Source organism: Pteropus alecto, unplaced genomic scaffold (assembly GCF_000325575.1).
Source record: "Pteropus alecto unplaced genomic scaffold, ASM32557v1 scaffold138, whole genome shotgun sequence".
Classification (NCBI taxonomy): domain Eukaryota; kingdom Metazoa; phylum Chordata; class Mammalia; order Chiroptera; family Pteropodidae; genus Pteropus; species Pteropus alecto.
Window position 1 is genome coordinate 667665 of NW_006441525.1, and position 24186 is coordinate 691850.

The window sequence follows — 24186 nt, forward strand, 5'->3', positions numbered from 1 at the left end:
CCTGACCTAAGTGGAGCAGGAAGGTGAGGTGTCTACTTAAATAGGGGAATTGGGGGAGTTTAGAGGCCTGAGTATGATGCAGTATTTGGGGAGAGGAAGTGGGGAGGGAGAGCTATTAGGTTGCTGGGCAGGGCATGGAGGGCTCCATGAAACTGGTTAATAAGATGCTTGGGGGAAGGGTGGGGGGTGCAGGGAGGCAGTAGTCAGGGACTGACCTAGAAGGGACTTGGAGCTTTTTGAGGAAGGCGGTTTAGGGAATTGGCAACGGGGAGAGAGGACAGTGAGTACTGGCTAGGGAGCAAGAGTTGACTGTTGGAAACACAGTGAGGGTGCTGGCGGGTGGTTAGGGCAGGTGGAATCTGATCAAGTGAGATCAGAGATTCTTAAGGAGCATTGCACATGTTGGCATTTATGTTTTGAAAATTGAGATTTATTTTGTTCTTACCAATGCTTTCATAATAGTTTTAGAAAAGAAAAAATATATATGAAATAGCTATATTGAGCCTTCTTTTGAAGTCTTTCAGTTCAGAAGCATGTCTCACTTTAGAAAAAATAAAGAAAATCCAATGTTAAAAGATTTTTGGGGAGGGGTAACTAATTCATATTTTAGTTTGACAAGACAACTCATTGGAGTTTCCTTAGAAATTCAGAGATGCACACTTTCCCTTGTTTACATAAGCTCAAACAATACAGAATGATTTTCAGTTATTTCTTTCAATGAGACAGAGGGGCCCATTTAGGTATAGCCAGAAAGATACCTGTAGAAAGAGGCATTCTTGATTTTTAACTACAAAAGCAGTAAGAAACCAAAATGTCAACCAGACATTATACATAACAGTGACAGAAAAGCATCATATTCATATAATTAAGACTGGTCTTAAATTTGGACATATAGGGGGTAATATAACCATCACAATTTGTTAACCTGTAGCAAAGCAAATAAAGTATAATCAGAGGAACAATGCTATGAGTTTAGTTGCACAGGTGCTATTTTCACTCTGTGTGTAGGGGGGGGAGGTGCTAGGAGAGGCTCAGTGAAGCAGAGGGAAGGTCAGGCAGGTGAGTCTTGATCAGCAATAAAGTCTCAGACAAAACATTAGCACGTCGGAATTATTGTGAAGCTTAAAAAATAAAAATGGGTGCTAGTGCTGAACCTTAGGGCTTCCTGAACTAGAATCTCCTGGGGAGGGACCTGGGCACCTGTGTGTTGAAAATGTTCTACAGGAGGTTCTGACTTGCCATTTCAGGGCTGGTAACCGCACAGCCTCTGACTTCCAAAAGGAGGGCCACTCTGAATCTTTTCCTTTAGGAGCAGGGAGTAAATACTCAAAGGGCTGTTTTCATACTGAAAACTCTGCACCCATGGTTGCCCTTTATCAGAAGTGTGCTGTTCTGCCCACCTGCCACAAACACCATATGGAACCGGCATTGGGGTGGAGGGAGGAGGAGTGTAAAGAGGAAGTGCACGGGGCTGTTACTCAGAGCAAATGCAGTGTCACCAGTGCGAAGATGTGTTCTTGAACTTATGAGCCTTCTCTTTAAAAGGTCCCTCAGAACCACTAGGTGAAGGATGCTTTAGAAAAGCAGATGGGGATGGAACTGGGAAACATGACCACATCAATGATGGTTAAATGAGAATTAGGTGAGGAGCCTAAAAGGCACTGTGCACTCTGGGGTTTTGGAAAGCGATGCATTTTACAGGATCTGACTTCCTTGGTGGGTCCTAGATCCATTGTTAACTGGATTTATGACATAGTGACCATGGAGCTCTATTCCCTCTTATATGGTAAAAATGATCTTTGAGGCAGGCAGCAATCCCATTCTTTAAAATTCTATAGACTAGTAAAAGTCAAATAAAACTTTTGGGAATTGACATATGGTTATCAACTTTTATATCAAGTAAGGACAGTGAAAAAGACTAAAAACGACAATGATCTATTATCATTTTATTAAAAGAGGGCTATTTTAATATCAGAAAGGAAGGATAACTTCAGAATTTAAAAACTGCACACATTGAACTTTGAAAACAACCTTACATTGCCCTTAGCTTTCTCATTTTCTGTGGACTGATAAGTTTATCACCAACTAATCTCTGCAAGCTAAGACTTCTTTGCCTTGAACCCTTAGGGACATCCATACCACTTGCAGATGTTGTTAATGTACTCTAAGAAACAGTTTCGGGGATTTAGGGAACCCTGAGGAATTCAAGTGCAAACGTCTCTCAATATCTTGCCTCAGTTTCCGATATTAATAACTGTGTTGAGTGCTAGCAGCCAGGAACTGTATCATTGCTTTAAAGAGAATTTAAAAAGACAGATTATGTCAAAAACACTCATAAAACTTGAATGTGGAAGTTTTTTTTAAGTAATAATCTCATCGCTGAGGATTTTCAAACTCGTGCTCCATGGAGCCATAGCACTACTGCTTGAACCAATAGACCTCCATTTTAATTGCTTTAAATAATTGAGCTTCCCAATTAGAGTTCAATTGCTTTAAAAAAAAAAAAAAGTGCTTGAAGACCACTGATCCAGTCCATTTTAAATGCAAAGGGGAAACTGGGGCTGAAAGAAGCCCTGGAATTTGCCGGAGACCACCTATTTCGTTGGCAGAACTTGGTGGCACAACACTATTGGAGTGGGGTGGAAGGTTTCTTACTGTCTCTGTCCACTCTTCAGAGTGTCTGTTCCCAGATTCATCAATGGCTGAACCAAATCTTTCCAGTACTTCACTGCAGAGAAAGTCAACCCTTACTGACTGGCTCCCTTTCATACTGGACCCTGTACTCTGCTTGGCACACTGTTCCTGCATGATAATAATGACAAACGTTTCACTGACAACTGCTGGAAAGTAATTTTAAACTCCAAGTCTGTACTTTTTGCTCCCATTTTGACTATCACTGATAAAAATCTCTTTACTAGTACTTCATTATAGATGAAGAGTATAGAGTTAATATTTGTATGAATATTTGATGATTCTAAGGTCATGTCTATGTAAAAAATTCAAAAGGTATTTTATTTTTATGAAAGATACGCTTTTATTAAAATGTCTGAACTCTGTTGTCTGGTATATAAACAAAGATGAAGAGGTATCTCTGTGCTTATCCAAGTTCCCTGAACAGCTGGTTACACAGCGGGCTAACAACGTTTATATGTCAAGGCTACCACATACTGCACAACACATTCATTTTGTAGCAAGCACTTCAGTGGTGAAATGTAGCATCTGATAAGTCTGGACATAACTTGGCTTTATGTAGCAAAAAAAAAAAAAAAAAAAGAAAGAAAGAAAAGAAAAACTCTATATAACTTAAAACAGTGATTTTGAAACTGTGGTTCCCAATCATTAGTGAGTTATGAAATCAATTTAGTGAGTTGTGAGAACATTAAAAAATATACACGCACAAGAGTCAAAAGTATAATAGAAGATAAAATATCAAAGCGTGTTGCATGCCTTAAGAGTACATATTATTTCATAAACATACTGGGTCATGATATAAAGTATATTTCATAGCCCTCAGTATTGCCCTAGTGAAAAACATACTTGGCCATTCAGTCCCTTGAAAAAAGATTTCTTTCTTCTTTTTTTTTTTTTCATTTCTGGGCAACGGCTCCTCATCCTGAGTCCTATGAAGTCCCTCTCTCCTCAACACAATAACAATGATCTCTGAGCACCACCATTTCCTGGTTCACAGCTAACTACTGGACACTTCCTCCTGTCATAGCCCCATGAGCTCAACTGAGTGAAAGTTTCTACAGCAACATCCGAATGTGGGTCAGGAGAAGCCGCAGGTGCCTGCTACCATGTGCCAGGCATGAGGCCAGGGGCTACAGACGTGACTCTTTACAGATAGGGTTTCCTTTCTTTTATCTGTAGCAGTGCCACACCTGGACATCTCAAGCTCCTAGCATAGTATACACAGAGGCTGAGTGAATATTTCCAAATAGATGAATTCAACAATGAACATATTCCATTGGTTATAAACCATATAAATTCAACAAAATATAAGTATCAAATAAAATGAACTATTTAATCATTTCTTTATACTTAAGAAATACAAAAGTACTATAAAAGCTTTACCTGTATTGATCAAAACATGACAGTTGTATAAAAAGCTGAGACACTGGCGTTCTGTGGTAGAAGTAGTAATTATATTACTTCAGCATCATATCTCATGTGGTAGTTATACGACATTTACCCTTTGATTTTAAGCAGTTATAAACTTACTATTTTAATACTATATATTCAGTTCTAGTAATTACTGTCATCTAAAATAATTTAATAGTAGTAGTACACGATATTGAGGGAAAAAGAAGAGTTAAAATTTCCCAAATGTTTGTAAGAAGCACATCAATGTACACCTGATTTGGAGGGTGAATATAATCTGGCCTATGATTTAATGGAATCCAGAAGAGTGAACCAAAGCTTTTTAAAATAGGATACTCACGTTGATCAAGTTCAAACCCTTCATCTTCCATATTAGGAAACAGCTGTACACCAGGGTAAGTGACTTATCTGAGGTCACATAATTACTCAGTAAGACAGATGTCCAGGTCTCCTAATATAGAATCTTTTCCATTCCATAACAAAGGTTTATACTACAATAAAATCACTTTTTAAAAAGATCAATTAAGATATCAAGGAGAATAAATACATGATAACATTTTAGACTTAAAATAATAACCCTAGAGCAAGAGTTTAATAAAAATATTTGTTGACAAGTGTGTTCAAGTTACCATAATTAGTGTGGAATACAGTGTTATAAATATTGATGGTAGAAGTTCATTGGTACAGTAGTTCATTTGCACATTTATGTATCAGTCTTATGTATTAGCTATGTTTTCATCTGTATCACTTGAATTAAATTTTTTCCACAAAAAGTTCTCATTTGATTTCCAAAGAGAAGTTTCCAGTTCCTCTTTCCTTTTGGAGGATGCAGCAGGGGGCACTTTTTCACATAGAGTCTCTATCACTGCCAAGTTGGTGAGTTTACTAAGAATGTCGTCATTCTGCTCATTCAAGATGTCCCAGAAATCTTTTGGTCTCTGTTTTGCTTTTTCCATGGGCCCTGAAAGAACTTTCTTTGGCAGTTGTGTGGGACTATTCCCGTGACTTTTAAAGAGGTCATCGAGAATAGAGGTGTCACCAAGTAAGCCTACCACAGAAGCATTTTCTAATGCTGGATTTTCTATCTTTTTGTTTTCCACTTTGAAAAGGGATCCATTTCTTGAAGTGCCCGTTCTTGTGAGGTCCTGCTGGTCTTTCATGGTATTTTCTAACGTTCTCTCATATGCTTCAGACTTACTGTTTAGGGAACTGGATGCTATAGTATCTTTGGATACTTGGCTGTTTTTCCCATTGTCAGCCTCTTGGGTAGAGCTTATTGGTAATTTCTTAGTTACTACAGCATTAGAAAATACCTCTTCTCTATGGAAACCATGATTTTGAGACTTAATTGATTTTTTCCTGTATATTTTTGGGCTGCAAATTTGAGGAGTTTTTTTGGTAGAATCTTTAAATGACAAAGTTTCAGAATCTGGCAGCCTTTCTTTTATAAAAGACTCTCTCTTTTCAGACTTATTCCTGACTCTCTTTCTTTCCTTGTAGGCAGGTTTATTGAATTCTGTAGCAGAATCCACGAAAAATTCCTTTACTTCTGGATATTGAGAAGCATAAAAGTCTTTTAGCATTTTCTGTCGTTCTTCTGATGTGGCATTAGTTATATGTTTAGCAAATTCTTTTACAGAAGACAAATTGAAATAAATAGCCATTTCTTCAAATTGTTTTCTGAAGATTTAATGAACAAAAGCAGTGGTTATTTTTCTTACATTTTACTTTTAAAGAACTCATCATCAGTGATATGAAATGTAGAAATGAACCAAAGTAATCTTATTCATGTAGTATATATTAGCTTAACTCCTTAATAAAAATGAATTTTATACTAGCAGAATGTGGCCTCTTTCCTTGAACTATTGAGAAAAATATTCTAGCTTATGAAATCATCAGCTTTTTAAATTATTCTGATTTATATTATGAGGTATTTCCAGGGAATTATGGGATCTCAGCATGCTCCTCCAGTCAACCAATTTATAACTGACATGAGAATCATAATTTATATAATCTGTATTTCAAAATTTGCATTGCATTCAAGTTCCATGAAATAAAGTTGTCAAAGAAAGTCCTTAATAAATAGAAAACAGAAAATTCTGAGGAAAATAGAAAGGAATTTTTACTTCTCTGTCCTTTTTTCCCTTTCTTCCACACAAACAGAACAACTTTTTGATGAGCCTAAAGGAAAGTTCTAAACTGATAAACCTAGATTCTTTCTTCCCCCAATTGGTCCAACTTCAGCATAGAGAGCTAAACTAAGAAGTGAGATGCTACTTGAAGAAGCAAGTTTAATTCTTAGTATAAGATATGAATAAAAGCTCTTACATGCATATGTGAGTAAATGCGCCTTCTGGAACTCTGGTAAGATGGAGGCAGAAAATTTGATCAAGAACCCTAGGCACTAGACTCTGCTCTTTTTCCCAGTTGAGGGTGCTGTGGATTGAACTGTATTCCCCAAAGTCATATGTTGAAGCCCTAATTCCCAGTGTGACTATATCTGGAGATAGAATCTTTAGGAGCTAATAAAGTTTAAATGAGGTCATCAGAAGTCATCAGAGAGCTCTCTCTCTCAGCTATGAGAGGATACTGTGAGGAGGTGGCTGTTTGTAAGCCAGAAAGAGAGCCTTCACCAGGAATCAAACCAACTGGCACCTTGATCTTGAAACTTCTCAAGCTCCAGAACTGTGAGAAAGAATTTTCTGTCATTTAAACTCCAGCTGTGGTATTTTCTTATGGCACCCCAAGCAGATTAAGATAGAGGGTACTGCTTTGCTGATGCTGAGTTTGGGTCATGAGTCAGGAGAGCCCAATGTTTGTAAACATTCCTTTTAACAAAAGTCATAGCCAGTATTGCAGCATGTGATTCAAAGTCCCAAAGTTTTAGGATTATATCTATATTTTATATAATACTTCCTTAAAACATTGATTTATTCATTCAACAAATACTTACAGAGCCCTCTTATGTGCTAGACACTGTAGTAGGAACTATAGAACAGTGAACAGCCCTAGTTTCTTATCTTCAAGGACTTTATAGTCTAGTTGGAAGAGACAGATGCATGAAAATCATACCAGAAGGGAATGGTAAATCCCATGATGGAGGTTAATGCAGGGCCCTGTCGGCGCTTACGTTAGAGGTGCCTAAGCCAGTGACTGGCAGTGGGAAAGGTAGCAGGCAAGCCTTATCTGCTGTTGCCTCAAGCCAGTCAGGCAAAGATGAGTGAGGAAGCCTTCTAGGGAGAGAGGGTATGTGCACAGGCCTAGTTCTGAGAGGACCTGGTGTACAGAGGGGTAGGAAATAAACTGCCAAGGAAGAGGCTGAAAATCACGAGGGGTCTGTATGCCAATTTCAGAAGTTTGAATTTTATCTTGCACACAACAGAGAATCCTGAGGGTAGAATAATATACTTTTTTAAAAAATGTGTTTAAGTTGGAGCTTTAAAATCACTATAAGTTTTGCCACCCAGACCAAGTTCTATAAAGTTTGTCTTTCCTTTGTAGTGGTAATCCATACTGCATGCCCATGACTTTCTTTCGTGGCTTCAGGTGAGCACCGTGGCTTCCAGTCCTTACCACTCCTGTTAACTGTTCCAAATCCAGGTACTATCTCTGCCTGATCAACCGCTACTCTCATCGCCAATAAAATATTTAATAACACAAATACAAACTTCTAAATTTCTGTCCTGGAAAAAATTGCCAATGTTCTTGTTGGAAAGCAACAAGCATGTCCTGAAAAGGTTCCAATTTTCACTTCACATGAAGCAATGAGGTATTATTTTGTTTAGTTATCATCTCCAAATCTATTTTCATGGTCTTTCTAATAAATATTTGTGCCATGAAGATTAAGTTATCAGCAAGGTTACAGGCTGATGTCTTTTATTTACCCAAGACTTGATGCTGTCTCAGAAGCTGCCAAAGGACTTATGCCTTTGCTGTGCTGACCTTGCCATGACCCTGTGATTCTGTCACCTCTGGGAGGAGAGCTGCTTTTGACCCCATTTTATTTTAGTATGCAAGTCAATTATGCTGCATGGTTGCCCTCTACAGAACGAGTTATGATTGTAATTCATTTTATTCTGTCTTTTAACTTGCTTTCATAATTCTGGGTCTTTAAAAGAACTTTCTCTAAAAGTTTAAGGAACTGCAAGGTATGTCCACGGGGTATAAGCTAGCTATTTTGTGAGGAAAATTTAGTAAATCAGAGCCACTTAGAGAAAAAAAGAAAAGAAAACCAAAAATAGGTATCTTTCAGCAAGTGTATCTGGAGTGGTTGTGTACTATGGATAAAATTCAAATTTCTCTCTACTTTTCTTAAGGAATTGGGGGAACAGGGTGGAACACAGCTAAAATGATCATCTTCTCTCTGCTTAAGCTTTCTAAAGAGAAGGTAAGACTGAACACTTCATTCAGATGATCCATGGGGCTGCAGCATGGAACAGTCTTGATTCTCATAAAATAGGATGGTTAGCAGGGAAGAGGCGTCAACAGTTTGGACACTGTTCCCTAGTTCAGATGTTGGCATTCCAATATTAGACACTCTTCGCCAAACCACCAAGGAAAGCATCTGGAATCCACAGTGCCACCATGACTATCCTCAAAGGCCATGAGGACCAATGCCTCCCATCCCTGTTTACCTCATCCTATTCCTTGGTACCATAACCGCTGACCTCTCATCTCCTCCCACTCTGTACATCCCTTGATCTAATCCAATTACCGATCGTTCCAGACCATCCCTTGGTGCCCCTGAACCAAGCTATGATACCAGTTCCTCTGTGTCTCCTGTGCTGAATGGCCCCTCAGTTGCCTCTTGAGACTGCCTTCTCACATGCAGCCCTTATAGGTCAAGGCTCATACCTCACACCCCAACCTTGGTTCATGCTTTATATTGCTGCGTCCAGACCATTATTTTCTTAAAAACTCCTTTCCCTCTATAAGGTTTATGCTATCCAGTTAAACCATTCTCTCCCCATTTTGTTAACTGACCCCTTAGTTGCTTCCTGCTAGTGACTGAAAACTCAAGATCCTGGATTACTGTTGCTTCCTATCCATCCTCTGCCATCATTCTGATACTTACCGTCAATATCCATGTGGATGTCCTACCCAACTCCTGGTCCACCAATTTCTTTACCTCCAAAGGCTCAATTCCATGTCAGGTCCCTGTTCTCAAGGTCCTATACTGCCACTGTCATTACCATTAACTGTACCACCTCCAAATTGCTGAATTCAATTATCACCTTATACTCCAGCTCAATTACCCTGTGACAACAATGTTGGAATCAAGTCTTCCAATTCACTGACTCTTCTGCTTTCTCACTATCCCTTCGTCCAGCTTAGGTTCAATTTTATAACCACTCCTTGGCAAACGTCCTTTAGCTTCCTTGCTTCTCTCTCCCTCCATTCTAACCCCTAGCAAAATCTAGCCATCTCCTATTCTGTGTTTGCCATTGAGCAACTGAAGTTTGTTGAATGAAGTCTGCATGACTGCACAGATGTTTTTACTGGAATTGTTCTCAAACAAGGATTTGTTCTCACCAAGAATTCTAGTCCTACTAAGCCTGCTTTCCTACTTTATAAATGATTTATTTCATAACTTCTCTCTCTCTAAATCTCTCTCTGAAAGGATAACTTTAATTCTCAATTAATTGAGGAAATATTACTGTATCTTCATCTCTTCCCTTTCAATGCCTCTCAAAGGCTGGAACTACATGAGAGGTCTAGATCCCGCCCTCACCTGCCTCCAGGACTCCACTCTTCCTATTATCACCTCTCTGGCATGATCTCTACCCAACACACAAACAGGTTCTATTATTTCACCAACTTAAAAAGCCAATCCTTGATCTCACAGTGCCCTCCACCTACTGCTACTTTTCATATCTAAACTTAAAGAGCTATGGCAGGTCTGCCCAGTTACTGTTTGCCCACCTCACCTGGTATTTGCCTACCCAAACTGCTCATGTCAAGGCACTCAATGAGTTCTCTGCTGCCAACTCCAGAGGGCACTTTCCTACTTCATCTGATTCTGGTTCTTAGCAACATTTGATAAAGTTAAGAGCTCCCTCCTTTTCGAAATTCTCACTTCTCTTGGACTTCAGGACCTCACACTGTGTCTCCTACAATAGTGTGTCTCCTACAATTGTCACCTCCAGGTTCAGTCCTGGGGCTGCTTCTCTTCTCTTTATGCTCTATCCATAGGCTGTTCACACAGTCCCATGGCTCTAAAAACCATTTATGATCTCTGTGATGATGACTTCCAAATTTAGATCTCCAGCCCCCAAATCCCAGAGTAGCATATCCACTGCCTAGCTGACATGTCTATAGAACCTCAAATTTAATATGAGCAAAAGAGAATTTGTGATTTGTTTTTAAACTTCAAGCTTGTTTCTCTCCTAGTTTTCCCTATTCAGTTAATCCAATCTGTTGCTCAAGACAGAAAGCTAGGAGTAATCCTATCTTCTCTCTTTCCCAACAACCAGTTCAACACCAAACATATCCTTTTGGCTGTGTCTCCAGGGCAACCACTCTGTTGCAAACCACCATCACCTAGTTCCTTATGGTTTCCCCTAGTCCACTCTGCCCTCTTCCACACAGAAGCTGGAACAATCTTTTAGAAACATACATCAGATATATCATGCTTCAATAGCTTTCTACTGCATTTGGAACAAAATCCAAACTCTCCCACAATCTATGAGGCTTTGCATAATCCAGCCCCGTCTATGCACTACCTTCATCTCATGCCACTCTGCTAGGTTAATTAAGTACTAAGTGCCCTAATCTTCTCTCAGTTCCTCAAATACACCAAACTTCTTCTCTCTTCAGGGATATTCTTACTCTGGTTCTTTGCCCAGCTATCCTTCAGGTCTCAACTTAAATGTCACCTGTGTAGCAAAGGTCTTCCCTGACTGCCCAATAGAAAGGTAGCTGCACACTTCCCGATCCCATTATTCTCTATTAAAGAGGCCTATCCTTTTCTTACTTATAACACACCATTTTATAATTAGTTTTTTATAAGTTATTTTTACTTTAAAAAATTTTATGGTTCAATGCCAACCCCTATATCCCACTGTCTTTTTTTTTTTTCACACTGTATATTCGGCACTCAGCACAATGTCTGGGTGCATACCAGGTGTTCGATACATGTTTAATGAGTGAATGAATATAATGTACTTAATTATTTTATTTATCTATATCAATTGATTTCATTTATCAATTAAGGCATTAGCTTTCTAAAAACATCTAAAACATTTAAAACTTATTTTTTAAAGTACACAAATTCAGATTTTTCTGAAATATGCCAGGTATGATTAAAATTCAAATAATTTGTGTATTTTACTAAGAATTTATATTTCTTTTAAGAAATAAAAATTCTTTTTTTTTTTTTCTTTTTTGCTGGGAGAAGCTGATTTTAATCATTGTCATTTCATCTGATGTAATATTTCCCGGGGTGCTTTTAGCTGGGCTTAATTTTCGGCTCCCAAATAAGTAACACAGGGCACGTTTCTCACATTTCTTGACTCCTCCAAGAATTATTCTTAAAGTCCAATGTTGTTATAGATAGCATACCTGCGGATCCCTTTTGGTGTTTCTCCAAGTATAAAGGTTGTCTGGTCTGTGTGGTAGACTTTTTTCTTCTTCTGGCTCACAGGGTGTGAAATGTAAAGGGGACATGAAATGCCTCCTTCACTTGATTGTTGTCCTTTCTTTGTATGTGTCAATGTATCTGCCTTCATTTTTTCTTTATTTGTCTGAAAAAAGGGAAGGAAGCAAAAACTAAGTCTCGAAAAATAGTCATTTTTGGTCAAATACGATTGTGTTACTTTTCCCCAGTATCCTTTATAATCAAGTATATCATTTTATCTTACTGATAGCATTGTCAGAAGATGTTAACCTAGATCTTCTGGATCTTTCTTAAAGACATTAAAGTAACGGAAATACTATGTTTCCATTATATCTATGGTTTAAGATATACGTTAAAGGTATATATCTTTCTTAAAGTAATGGCAATAATATCATATTTCTATTGTCAAGACTGTGGGCATACTGATGCACATGCTGACATCTTAAATAAGGATGAAAATTAATGATTATATAAATAATGGCATAAAAATTGGATATTAAAAATTTTTTAATTCAGTACTTTCTCTCAAATTAAGTGAACTTGCAGTTATTTAATTTTACATAAGTAGCCAAACTTAAAAACAACCATCTTTATACAATAATTAAATAGGAAATCATTTTCGCAAATTTTACTTTTCATCTCTACTGGGTTATAAGAATATTTAGTGATTTTAAGATGCTTAAATCAGTTGATTGAAATTATAGATAGAATCATATTTATTTTACAGACTATGGGTTGCTTGTTTAACATAAGTTGTTAAAAACAGTGGGTCAAGAAAAAGTAATTTTAAACTATATGGTTCCAATTTCCTAACAAGATAGTATGGTGAATATGTGGAAAATTGCAATCTCATTCCACAAAGAGAAATACTGGATAAGATTTGACAACAACGATGAAATTCTATTTAAGTTAAAAGTAAGAAAAGAAAATCTTTAGGTGCCAAAAACAAAGAAGTAACATAGTGGTGAGTGGGAGCTGACGCTCACTAGGGTCTTATGTCATAATCTGCAAGACCTATGTGTAGAGAGAGAGGAGATGAAAATGATATAACTCCTTAATTTAAAAAACAAACCAACCAACAGGAATTAAAAGATTATCAATGTGCAAATTGAAGCTAGGAAATCCCAAATGGAGACACGGGATAGAAGCAGGTTACCTTCTTACTCTAGATAAAAACAATCACTGGTGAAAAAATGGAATGCCCAGCCTGTACCATTTGTAGAACTTGATTCTGTAGCACTTGGTAGTATGGAAAGTCTAAGGTAAGAACTAACAAATAGAACTGGACTAGAATTAGTGAAAATTATAGATCTAAATGAGGGGTGAATACGAAAACATACTACAGGAAAACTTCCATAATCTAGAGAATACTTGTGATTCCAATGGGGTTGGGGGAAGGAGTTCGGGCAAAAATTATAAAGAACATATAAAACCCACCATCATGAAAGTGGGCAAATGCAACAAATGAGAAGCCATAACTGAGGAAATACAGATAATAAAGCAATCTGAAAGAAACTAAATCATTGCATGTACAGAAAGACAAAGGAAGGGATAGAATCCATCATCAAGAACTGGGTATTATATAGTCAGATCTGAGAAAACCTGATATACAAACTCTAAAAAGGAAATACGGTTTTGAACTGAAAAATAGAGATAGAAACAAACTCAAAATATGGATTAAAGAGCAGACTAAACAGCCCTACAATGATAGTTGATAAACTGGTAGAATGAAATTACTCAGAATGCAGTAGAGATTAAATAAGGGGGTGAGGCGGGGCGAGAGAGAGAGAGAGAGAGAGAGAGAGAGAGAGAGAGAAAGGGAGAGAGAGAGAAAAAGAAATAAGGAAAGAAAGAGAAAAAGAAGTTAAGAGACAGAAGACATAGCCAAATTTCTAAAATACCAGGAAAACAGAAAAAGTGGAAGAGATAACGGCAGAAAATTGAAGAAGGCATGAATCTTCAAAATAAAAAGAATCTCTAGTGGAAAAAATCAAAATAAACCTTACCTTGTTATATCATAAAAGGAATATCTTTAAAAATATCAGAAAGAAAAGATAATATATCGCACAAAAAATGACAATCAACCTAAAGGCAGATTTCTCATTAACACCACCACCACCAGAAGATAATGAGATAGTGTCTTCGATATGCAGAGAAAAAAACTGTCAACCTAGAATTCTATACCCAAACTACATTTGAGAAAATTTTCAGACATACAAAGACTACAAGAGTTTACTAGATAAAGATTCTTGTTGATGACATATTGTTCTCTTATAGGTGTCTGATGGGATTGAAGTGGCACATATCAATGAATGTGGGTAGGGAATGGCTTTTTCATTTTACAAATATTTACGAAGTACCTATTATGTTCCTGGTACCATGTTCTGCAGTTGAGAACAAAGATATTTACAAATACAAAGATACAAAATACCCTTAAGGGAATATGTAAGATACCCTTACATATACATATACAAAATACCCTTAAGGGAATTAAAATTGACAAGCCCATTTTTTAAAAAAGATGGTACATTTAGATTTTTTCTTTTTAAAAATATATTTATTTTTATCTCAATTTATATTCAGGTTCATTTTACAGAAATAAACTGAACATAGGATAAAACAGACACAACTATATGCTCTTTAGTAACACTAGTAACGCATAATTTCTAGAGAAAATAAAATGACTTTTCAAAATCTACTATGACTCAGATGAACAAACACAAAATGCTGAAAGCACTTTCCTTAAAGATTTAATTTGTTAAATCTTAAAATATTATTAATAAAAAGAAGAAAATGCTGTCCTTTAAAGATAATTTTAAAAGATATTTGATGCATTTATTTTACATCTCAAGAAAACAAGATGAATGCTAAAAGTTCCTAATAAAAAGGCTCATTTTCTTAGATGATCCCCAAGAAAGAATTATCCATTAATTATCCATTATTGTAAGGAGGGATGTGAATGTTTACATGACGGTAAAGGGAGTAAACAGAAAGAGAAGTAACTGGGCCAACCAAGAACACTCCCTCCTCATATATTGCAATTTCTGAAGCCATGGGGAAATCATGCCAGGAAATGGCAATTTTTAGTCATTTACATGATTACTCTGGGTCTTTCTGACCTTGGCAGCATTACTAACTAAGCTCACATTTTGTACAGATATATTTTTTCATAAATCAATTTATAAATTCTTCAGGAGATTTCAGCTTTTCCAACCACAGCTATCAGACATGTGGATCTTTAGTTTTTGTCACATATTCAACATTTTAAAACTTGATTATTTTACACAACAGTAAAAAGAGAAAAGCATTCATCTTTCACATGGGCTCAATATCTTTAATTTAAAAAATATCTATGTTCAGATTTCCACTTTAGTAGGGTACTTTAACATTTTACTGAAAGAAGGCTGTGAAACAAAATTTTGTTAGTTAATTCAATAAACTTTGATGCTCTTTTATCCTTTACAGTAGTATGCAATCCAATATAGAGATGAAATACTTTACAATAGTATCCTTTACAGCCCTTTACAAAAGGATACAATAGTATAGTTTACAACATCTTTTACAAGTGATACAAGGAAAATAGTGCCATAGTGGAGCTGCAATTGTAGTGACAGCTATAATTTATTAAAAAGCAAAGTCCAAGGCCTATGGCCAAGATGAAAAGATTCTGGATTATGTGAACTGGACTCAAATTTATTCATTACCACTTATGTCAAAGCTGTGAAGTCATATTACACTGAGGCAACACTATGAAGTAGCAATTGTAATGAAAGCTCAAGTAAAAAAAAATTCAGTAAAATGAGCTAGATTATGAATTTAAGATAGAAGATGAGCTTGCTTAAGAAAGCAAAATAAATCTAGTCCTCTTTTGCCCAGAGAATAAAATGGCCAACACCAGGAACACTATGTCTATATTTTATAGGAAATTTTGCAAATGTGAAGAAAGCAGAAATTCTAGTTTTTGAAAAATAATCTAATTGTTCCTAACTTTTTCCTAAAAAGTTTTCTTCAAAATAATCCATCAAGATATGCCTTGAGGAAGTACCTCTATATTCCCTGATTCTGATGAAGGTTTCCTTCATCTTTAAATTTATGGTTATTTTGAGGAAGGTATTATGAAAACAAGAACTTTGTACAGTATTTGTATAGTATAAATACTTCTGTTAATAAGTATTTTAGAAAGCTTGCCATTGTTAGAGTATAATTTCTAACTTAGTAACTGCCATGTTCATGATTATTTCCATAAGTTACTGGGTATTATTATGTATTTCTACTATAGTATTTATATGAAAAAAAATCAAATTCAACTTATGGAATCTTTATTAAAAATAAAACTTAGTAAGCATAAGGAATACAGTAATCATTTCTAGATAATGTAAACATAGTTAAAAATCTATTTGATGATGAGATTAATTAAATGGAAATGGGGGTTACTTAAGAAGCCAAATTTGTCAGAGAATACTGAAGTAATAATTCTAATTTATGAGTAATATATCTTCCTTCTTTGGACATATACATACTATATGGAGTAGTCAGTTGAATTGAAAAAGTATTACAATTTAACAGGTCTAAAAGCGTATAAAGGGTGTGCTATGGCTAAGTCCAATTTGACTTATATAATTGAAAATTTAAACGCACAATCTGTTATCTTTACAAAAGTGATTATTTGTTATTAAAATAAGATTCAGAATATAAAAATTATTTAATTAAAATAATATATATTATTTCTATAAATGATAATTGTTCCAATATATTTTGGCCAAAATAGTCTCCTCACCTATCCACAATTAAATGTTTAATTTGGAAATGGCTCACTTCAGAGACTTAATGAATATTTGCTTTGATTTAATTTTGATAAAGTTATAAAATCATTGTTGAATAAATTTAAAAAATCATTGTTGATTTTTCTGATGTATCTATAAAATATGCTTGAAAATGTTTCATAAAAATTACTATTTAAAAATGTATAATGTATATATTCCGTAAAAAAAAGCTACAATTATTTTAAGTTGTAAAATAGGATTATAATAAGTGAGGGGGCACTTTTGTAGGAAAAAATTCCTTCCACAGTAGCCAAAATGAATTCACACTAGAACTAATAAACTGTGCATAATTTTCTACAACTTATTTCTTACTATGAAGTTTTAGGTTTATATTGGTTCTACCAGGAAAGTTCCTTATCTTTAGAACAATAGTATGAAACATTCAAATAGCCTTTGAAAATAAATACTCTTTTTCTTTTTCCTTTGAACCAAAAGTGCACTGTTTATGTTTCACGGCATTAGATCTAAGCTTTGCATTATTTTCATTGAACCAATAGTTATTTTTTGATAGGCATAACTGAAAAAAAAAGATAAGATATATAGATTTTCAGTATGAAAAAGAAAAAATAAAACTCTTTTAAAAGTTTGCAGATAGCAATCTTTGATGTCAGTATACTGAGAAAAGACAAAAAGGAAATTCCCCCTACCTCACAGCCATGTGATTACATTAACATTTTTCTATTTATTCTGCTACATATGAAATCTATCTTTATATACTAGGAAACTTCACTGGAATAGTGCCGAGAATGTTTACGGAAAAGGAAACTTCTATTAATAGTCTTTGAAGTAAAAAATAATTTTGGAGGTAAATTACTAAAGAACTGTACAGGGCACCTAGGTAGGAATAGCAAGGAAGTGAGAAGAGTTGATAGGAATCAATCTTTCCCATACTCACATGCCCCATAAAAGATGGGGCAAGAAACATTACAATCCAGGAAAGTGAGTTTCAAAAGCAATTATGAAGTGTCTCTAGTTCCATTTTGGCAGGAGAAATACTATTGTAATCTCTGCCATCTTTCTAAACCTCCTTGGGGCTAATTCCTGGAGATACATCAATAGCTGGTGCATTATCTAATAATGCTGACTCCTTCTCTGCTCATCCATACCCCTATGGAGCAGAGGAATCTTGGAGTGCACAGTGGAGCAGGATGGCCTGATAGGGTGGGTAGGCTGTCCACAGTTGACTAATAGAAATTAGTGAAATGCTTTATTAAGCAATTTATTAAGCAATCTGCCTGTGGGGCTGGTTTCTAGAGAAAACACCTTACAGAGGACGTACACCAGAATAAAAAACAATGTATATTTAACAGTGACATATATTGTTTTTCCCATAGTCAGATGATTAGGCTTGATTAGTTAGTTATTGAGGAAATTGGAAGCAGGAAGAATATTTTTGATGGCATTGGAAGGTCTTGATGTCTCTGACCCACTGAGAAGCCTGAGTGGAAGAATTAAAATTTCCATCACAGGAAAGCCCTTTGGTCTACACCTAGTTCCTGAGAACAGCACAGAGCTTCACACTATGGTCATTGCCACTGTGGGCATACCGTGTGGGCCATAAGCCCTCACGTTGACCCGATCACACCCACTTTGCCATAAAGCCTAAAAAATCTAGTGCTTTCATTTTCTTCTTCATTAAACCTTAAATAGTGAAGTCAGCAATGCTTTTGTTTACACATCTGTTCAAACAAAAGATTAAAAAAGAAATCTCTCTTTGGGTAAGGGCCAACCCTGTAAACACATAAAATGTCAAAAACTTGCTTGTCTTTGCAAAGCAGGGAATCAGGAGTCCTATAAAAACATATAGCACATGTAAATAAATTCATTCAAATGACATCTGAGAGTCTGTAATGACAAAAATTTTTGAGGATCTTTGCACAAGTGTGAAAAAGCCCTTTCCTCAAAGTAATCATTCAAGTTATCTGGCTGAGGTAGGAAATGTTACTTTAAGTGCATTTTTCCAGCACTCGAAAAAACCTAAGGCAACTAGCTATGAGCTACCCTTGAACTGTCTTCACTCACCCTCTAGAGAAAACGCAGCTGGTCGGAGGACCCACCACGAATATATACTGAAGTCAAAATTTCTGTATATGTTTAAAAATGACATTCAAATCTGAAAAAACAACACTGAGATTCAAATCCAAAAATGCTCTGAGGTTAGGTTCCTTTTTTATCCATAAAAGTCAACTTCTTTTTGTCCAAGAAGCTTATATATCTAAAAGACAGGACAAAGTGACAGCCTTGGGAGAGCACACACTACAGACAGAAACATGTAAGCCCTATCTCTTTGGGATCTGTTAATCTGAAGGCACTGCCATTCGTGACCATAGCAGTCAACCTGTGGGAAAGGGCCAGGTGGCTATTACTTTCACCAAAGCCTGCAGATGAGCAAAAGACGAGAGTTCACTAATACTCTGCATTCTCCAAAGGCAGGTAGTCAGGAGCAAATTTCCTTTAATATCTCCTACAAAGGCTATAGCAGGATTGGGCCTTTTGGGGTAGATGTCTGAGCACTGGACTCAGCACCACAGGCCCTGATGTCCAGGCTTTACCCGGCCTCTTATTGTATAAACTTGGGGAGATTTTATATTTTTTTGAGCCTTATTACTTTGGGGAATGATGAGGGATTTGGGGATCAGGATCTGGAGGGTAGAGAATTTGGATCTGGGACTCTCATCTGTCTCCTCCATATTTAAAATTCACAATTCTACCAGTCTTTATAGACTATCTGGTAAGTAGTAACGAATAGGTCCTAGCATCTTAGCCCTGATCTCAACTTAAAATCTTTAATATGTATGGAGTTTTTAAATTTCTGGAAAAATTTCTCTAAAGACTACTTGAAGGTCCTATAATTAGATAATACCTATTCTATGAAAAGAACAGAAGAGTGGTGCTGATGGAAAAAAATTTTTTAAAGCCTTTCTTGGTAGGCACTCATCCTTGCCTTTCACGGGTGGCACTTCCTAAGAGAAGCTTCTCACTTCCCTCTTCCATGCCCTCTAGCTTGAGTAAGTATAGGCTTCTAAGTATAGGCTGATTTGGTTACAAGGCCACTAAATGGCTCTCCAGCATCTAGTGAAAGATATTTCAAGCACCATGACACAAATGGCACTGAGACATTGTAACTAGTTGTGAAGTATAATAATAACAAAGTACTTAAATCTCTGAATGATTCACATTTTTAGTAAATTAGAGTAGATTCCCTATAACTACATCATTTTTACTCTCTCCTATTCTGATATGCTTTCTTGAGTCACGTAGGAGAGGACGTAAAACTTTCTCACAGAGAAAGGCCAATTGGAAGCATATCCCACTGGAACTGAATTTAATGATCAGGTGACTCTTTCCTATGGTCTAAAATAGCAGTTCTGAAGCTTTTTAACCTGTGGGGGCACAAAAAACAAACAAACAAACACACAAACAAACAAAAACAACTTTCTTCTCACCTACATTTTCCTAGCTGGGCTAATAATCAAATTAACAGAGAGAATAACAGGAGAAAATGTCTAAAATGTACATTCAGGAGTATCATAAGATATGAGACCCAAAGGAAAGTAGGGCAGGGGTCTGAGATTTCAAAGGGGAAGCAGGCAACTTACAGGTAGATGGAGAAAAAGCAAACATGTGGCAAATAAATCCTTGCTGGGCCACCCAGAAACAATGGGACCACAGGAGAATCTAGTAAACAGATTTTTGCTTGGATCCTCCCTATCCGCCACACTTGATTAATAGTGCAAAGGTGCTAAGGTGACTATGATAAGATTCCCTTCCTGAAGCTGGTTTTCTATCTGAATTTCCTTTAGGCAGAAAGGAGGTGGGTCAAGGTTCTTTCTGAGTCTTTTGTTTCTTAATAACCAGCTTAAAAATCAATATCCTGATAGGCACATTATAGGGTGGCAAAACTCTGGTCCCCTTCAGGTCTTAGAATCCCTTTATACTTTAAAAATTATTGAGGACCCTAACATTATTTTGTTTATGTGGATTATAGCTATTGAAGATTTTAAATATTTATTAATTTATTAAAAATAACAATAAGCCAATTACATGTTAACCTAAATAACTGTTGTTTTTTAACATCAACAAAAAAGTCTATGCTATCCAAAGCAAACAAAAAATTAGAGAGAAGAGTGGCTTTGTTTTACATTTTTGCAAATTTCTTTAATATCCGGCTAAATAAAAGACAGCTGAATTCTCATATCTGCTTCTGCATTCAATCTGTGGCAGCAATGTTGTTTTGGCTGGAGTATATGAAGAAAACCCACCTCATACAAATATGTAGAAAAGGGAAGAATATTTTAATAGCCTTTTCAAATAATTGTAGATATTCTTTGTTGATACTATATCAAAACTCATGGTTAATTTCATGTAAAATATCAGTATTTTTTTATATTGTTAAAATTAAAATTCATTGTGATAACTGGTATTTTAGGTGATACTTTCCCCTATGTATGATTCTGTAATATCATTCAGTGGTCATTAGAAAATATTGATTAACCGAGTTATGTTGATCTTTCAAATTTTGACACAATTATACAACACTGTAAAATCATATTCGTTGTTATCACCACCTACTGCATCTGAAAAATCTTGAAGAATTGGGAAGGTGTCATGGTCATGGTGGCAGATACAAGTTTTTCAATGTTTTAATTTTCACTTGAAATCTTAAATTTTATCACCGGCAATAAGTACTGTTTGTTATTTTCTTTGAAGTGACATACTAAGTTCATTTTAAAGAAATTATCTACTAAATGCACAAGTCTAAATAACCATAGTTTCTCCCTCAGTCATTCTTTCAAGTACAAATGATGTTCCATAAAAAAAGTGGCTAGTTCAGTTTGCAGTTCAATTATATGAGTGCTTATGTACACTTCCTAGTTTCATCAAACAGAATATAAAAAATATGAGTGCTAAAGGATTGAGAGTTAATAAAATTAGTACTTTTTACTGCTTCATCAAGGATACTCATAAGAGAAACTAGTTTTCTTTTCCTGCAAGTTTGTGAAGGTAAAGAATTCAATGGCCACCAGTACAATTTAGGGATGCTAACTGATTTCATGCTAAGCTGGCAGCAGTTTTCCCACCATTGCTTTTGCATGATTTGTGCAAATGCCAACAAGTGAGAAGAGCACTTTGTATCATTCTGAAAATAGTCCTGACCTTGCAGATCCCTGAAAGAGTCTCAAATAGCCTAGGGGTCCATGAGCCACATTTTGAAAATTGCTTGTCTGCAATATACTGGCAAGCCATTCAGCACATAATTGATACCTCCATCCAGACTATCTGAACAGGACGATCAAGAGCAGATTTTGGTTTCACCCAGCTTTACGTACACAATGAACATGCAAAGGCTCCCTTCTTGAGTAAAAATTACAGAATAATGATTAGATCTACCTGTTCCAGCTGTGGCTTTAGGCCTTCAATTTTCGAATGGTTAGATATCTGCACATGTTGAAAGTTACTTGTCAGAGTATAAACTCTAACATTTCAGTCTGTTCATGTCAGTTTAACCTTTATTGATTATTTCTTTAAAAGGAGAGCCTTTCATAATCTGTTCCCAAAACCCTATGCAGCTTTACTCTCCCTGTTGCCCAAGTCAACCTGATTAGGTCAGTCTTCTCACGACTGTCAAACACATCATGACATATATTTCTAGCATTAAATTTCCTCGACCTTGCCTCTGCCCAACATAGTCCTACTCATACTTGAAAGTCTAGCTTCATGAGACTTCCCTTGAGTACTTCTTTCTTGCATTATTATTTCAATTTCTCGTTTGACAGATTTATTATATAAATGTAGTCTATCTTGATTTAAGATTTTATGTAATCACACATAGCATACCAAATCAAGCACCAACAATTCTGCATGTAGGCCAAAGATCCTAATTTCACCCAACAAAAGGATCGAGGGGCTCTCTTGGAATAGGCAGAGCCCTGTACTATTTTGATTGTTTAGATCTTATTATTATTTAACTAGATCATATATACCTCCAATCCAGAGAACAACCATATATATTTTTTTGTACTGAGTCCTGACTCATGTAGCCTATAGGCTCTCAATAAATTAGTGTTAGATCAATATAAATGTACACAAATATAAATAACACAACTAAAACAATTAATTTTTCGAAGATATTAACCCACCGACTTTTACAAACAAAGTGAAAAGAGTTCTTCCTCTTAAGGTATTCAATAATTTACCTGGCAACAGTAACAGGACAGCCTTAAATACTGAATAAGATAGTAAGATATGAATTTCCAATTCCATTTTCAAGCAGTTAATGCTAAATAGTAATGAAAACTGTTTATAGATTAACTGAAATTTGATTCTGAGAGTAATTTAGCTACAAGATGACCAACGCAGTTAAAATAAAACGTCACCTTACCAATAATCTTGCTGTAAAAGTTGTAAGACTTTGGTTATAGTAAAAGGAATATTATTCTCCTTAGGAAATTTGCAAAAATATATCATAAATACCATATTAGATCAAGGACCATAGTTCAGATATATTCACCCTGCCTAAAGCCAATCCACCACACAAGAATTCATGCTATAAACTAGAGTAATTCTTCATATTTTTACTAACAGAATCTCTTTGAGAAGGCTTTATTTAGTATCTACTGAAAATTCGATTGAAATCAGTAGGTCTTGAGAATAAAAGATAGAATAAGATGCAGTTCTTAACACAAAAGAGTTTCAGTCTCATCAGGAAAATGGTGTCAGGCATTGTTGATGGCCTATTAACAGACACTGCCTCCCTCTTTGTTGTCTGCGCGAAATTGGGGTTCTCTTAGAAATGTGCTCAGGGAAGGTGGATTGCTCTCTCAATTATTGGGGGATAATGTGAGATTAGTCAAGGCAACGTTCTGCCAGAAAGATTTTCCTCCCCAATGAAAGGATATAAGATGAAAGCCATATCTTCCTGTCTGTGAATATATTTGTATGAGGAAATGAGTTCCTGAGATACAGGAGTTATCCTGAAATATGAGACGAAGGTCCAGGGACTAAAATATAATTTACTAAGGCTAGAGAGGGCAGTAAATGAAAGAGCCTGAATCCTTATGATGTCACTGGGCTGTAGCTCCAACCCTGGAAATACTTCCCTCCAGACTTGCTGATATGTTAATTAGTTAATGATGTATTCTGTAGACCCATTTAGATGGTTATTCTATTCCTTGCAACTAAAAACACCCTGTAGACATATATATAGTATCACATAATACAATGCGATAAGTGCTACGCACACACACACATATACATACACACAAATAAATAAAAATAAAGATGAAGAAGACATTTACACTGCTTTGGAAAAGTCTTACGGGAAAGCCATCATAGATAATCCAAGGGAGAGGAGTTCAATAGGCAGACACAGGTGAAATGGAATTTTAAACAAAAGAACCACAGGAGCATAGGCATAGAAGGGTAAAAGTAATGTAGGGAAGAGGCATGAGAACTAAATGTTAAATTAGGCTATATTCAGAGCCTGCAATGTGCTGCTGCCAAACCACGGAAATGTACAGAACAAAGGAAGATTCCTACTGGAATTACTAACAAACCATTTACCCATATCATGATGGGAAAATAGGGTCTTTAAATTCTACCCTACACAAAATCCAACCATTCATTCCCTAGGCCAAAAACCATGAG

At 36.0% G+C, this 24186-nt stretch overlaps 1 protein-coding gene across 4 annotated transcripts in view; it reads right to left on the reverse strand.

Moving 5' to 3' along the window:
- Positions 1-1933: 1933 nt before the first annotated feature.
- ERCC6L2 (ERCC excision repair 6 like 2) overlaps positions 1934-24186 on the reverse strand; it is a 118157-nt gene continuing 95904 nt past the window's right edge. For all 4 annotated transcript variants that reach the window (XM_025051663.1, XM_025051664.1, XM_006918812.3 and 1 more), the window contains 2 exons: positions 11662-11843; positions 1934-5781 (listed from right to left, as the gene is read on the reverse strand). In XM_025051663.1, coding sequence (XP_024907431.1) covers positions 4818-5781; positions 11662-11843 — 1146 coding nt within the window. In that variant the 3' untranslated portion in view covers positions 1934-4817. The remainder of the gene's footprint in view (positions 5782-11661; positions 11844-24186) is intronic.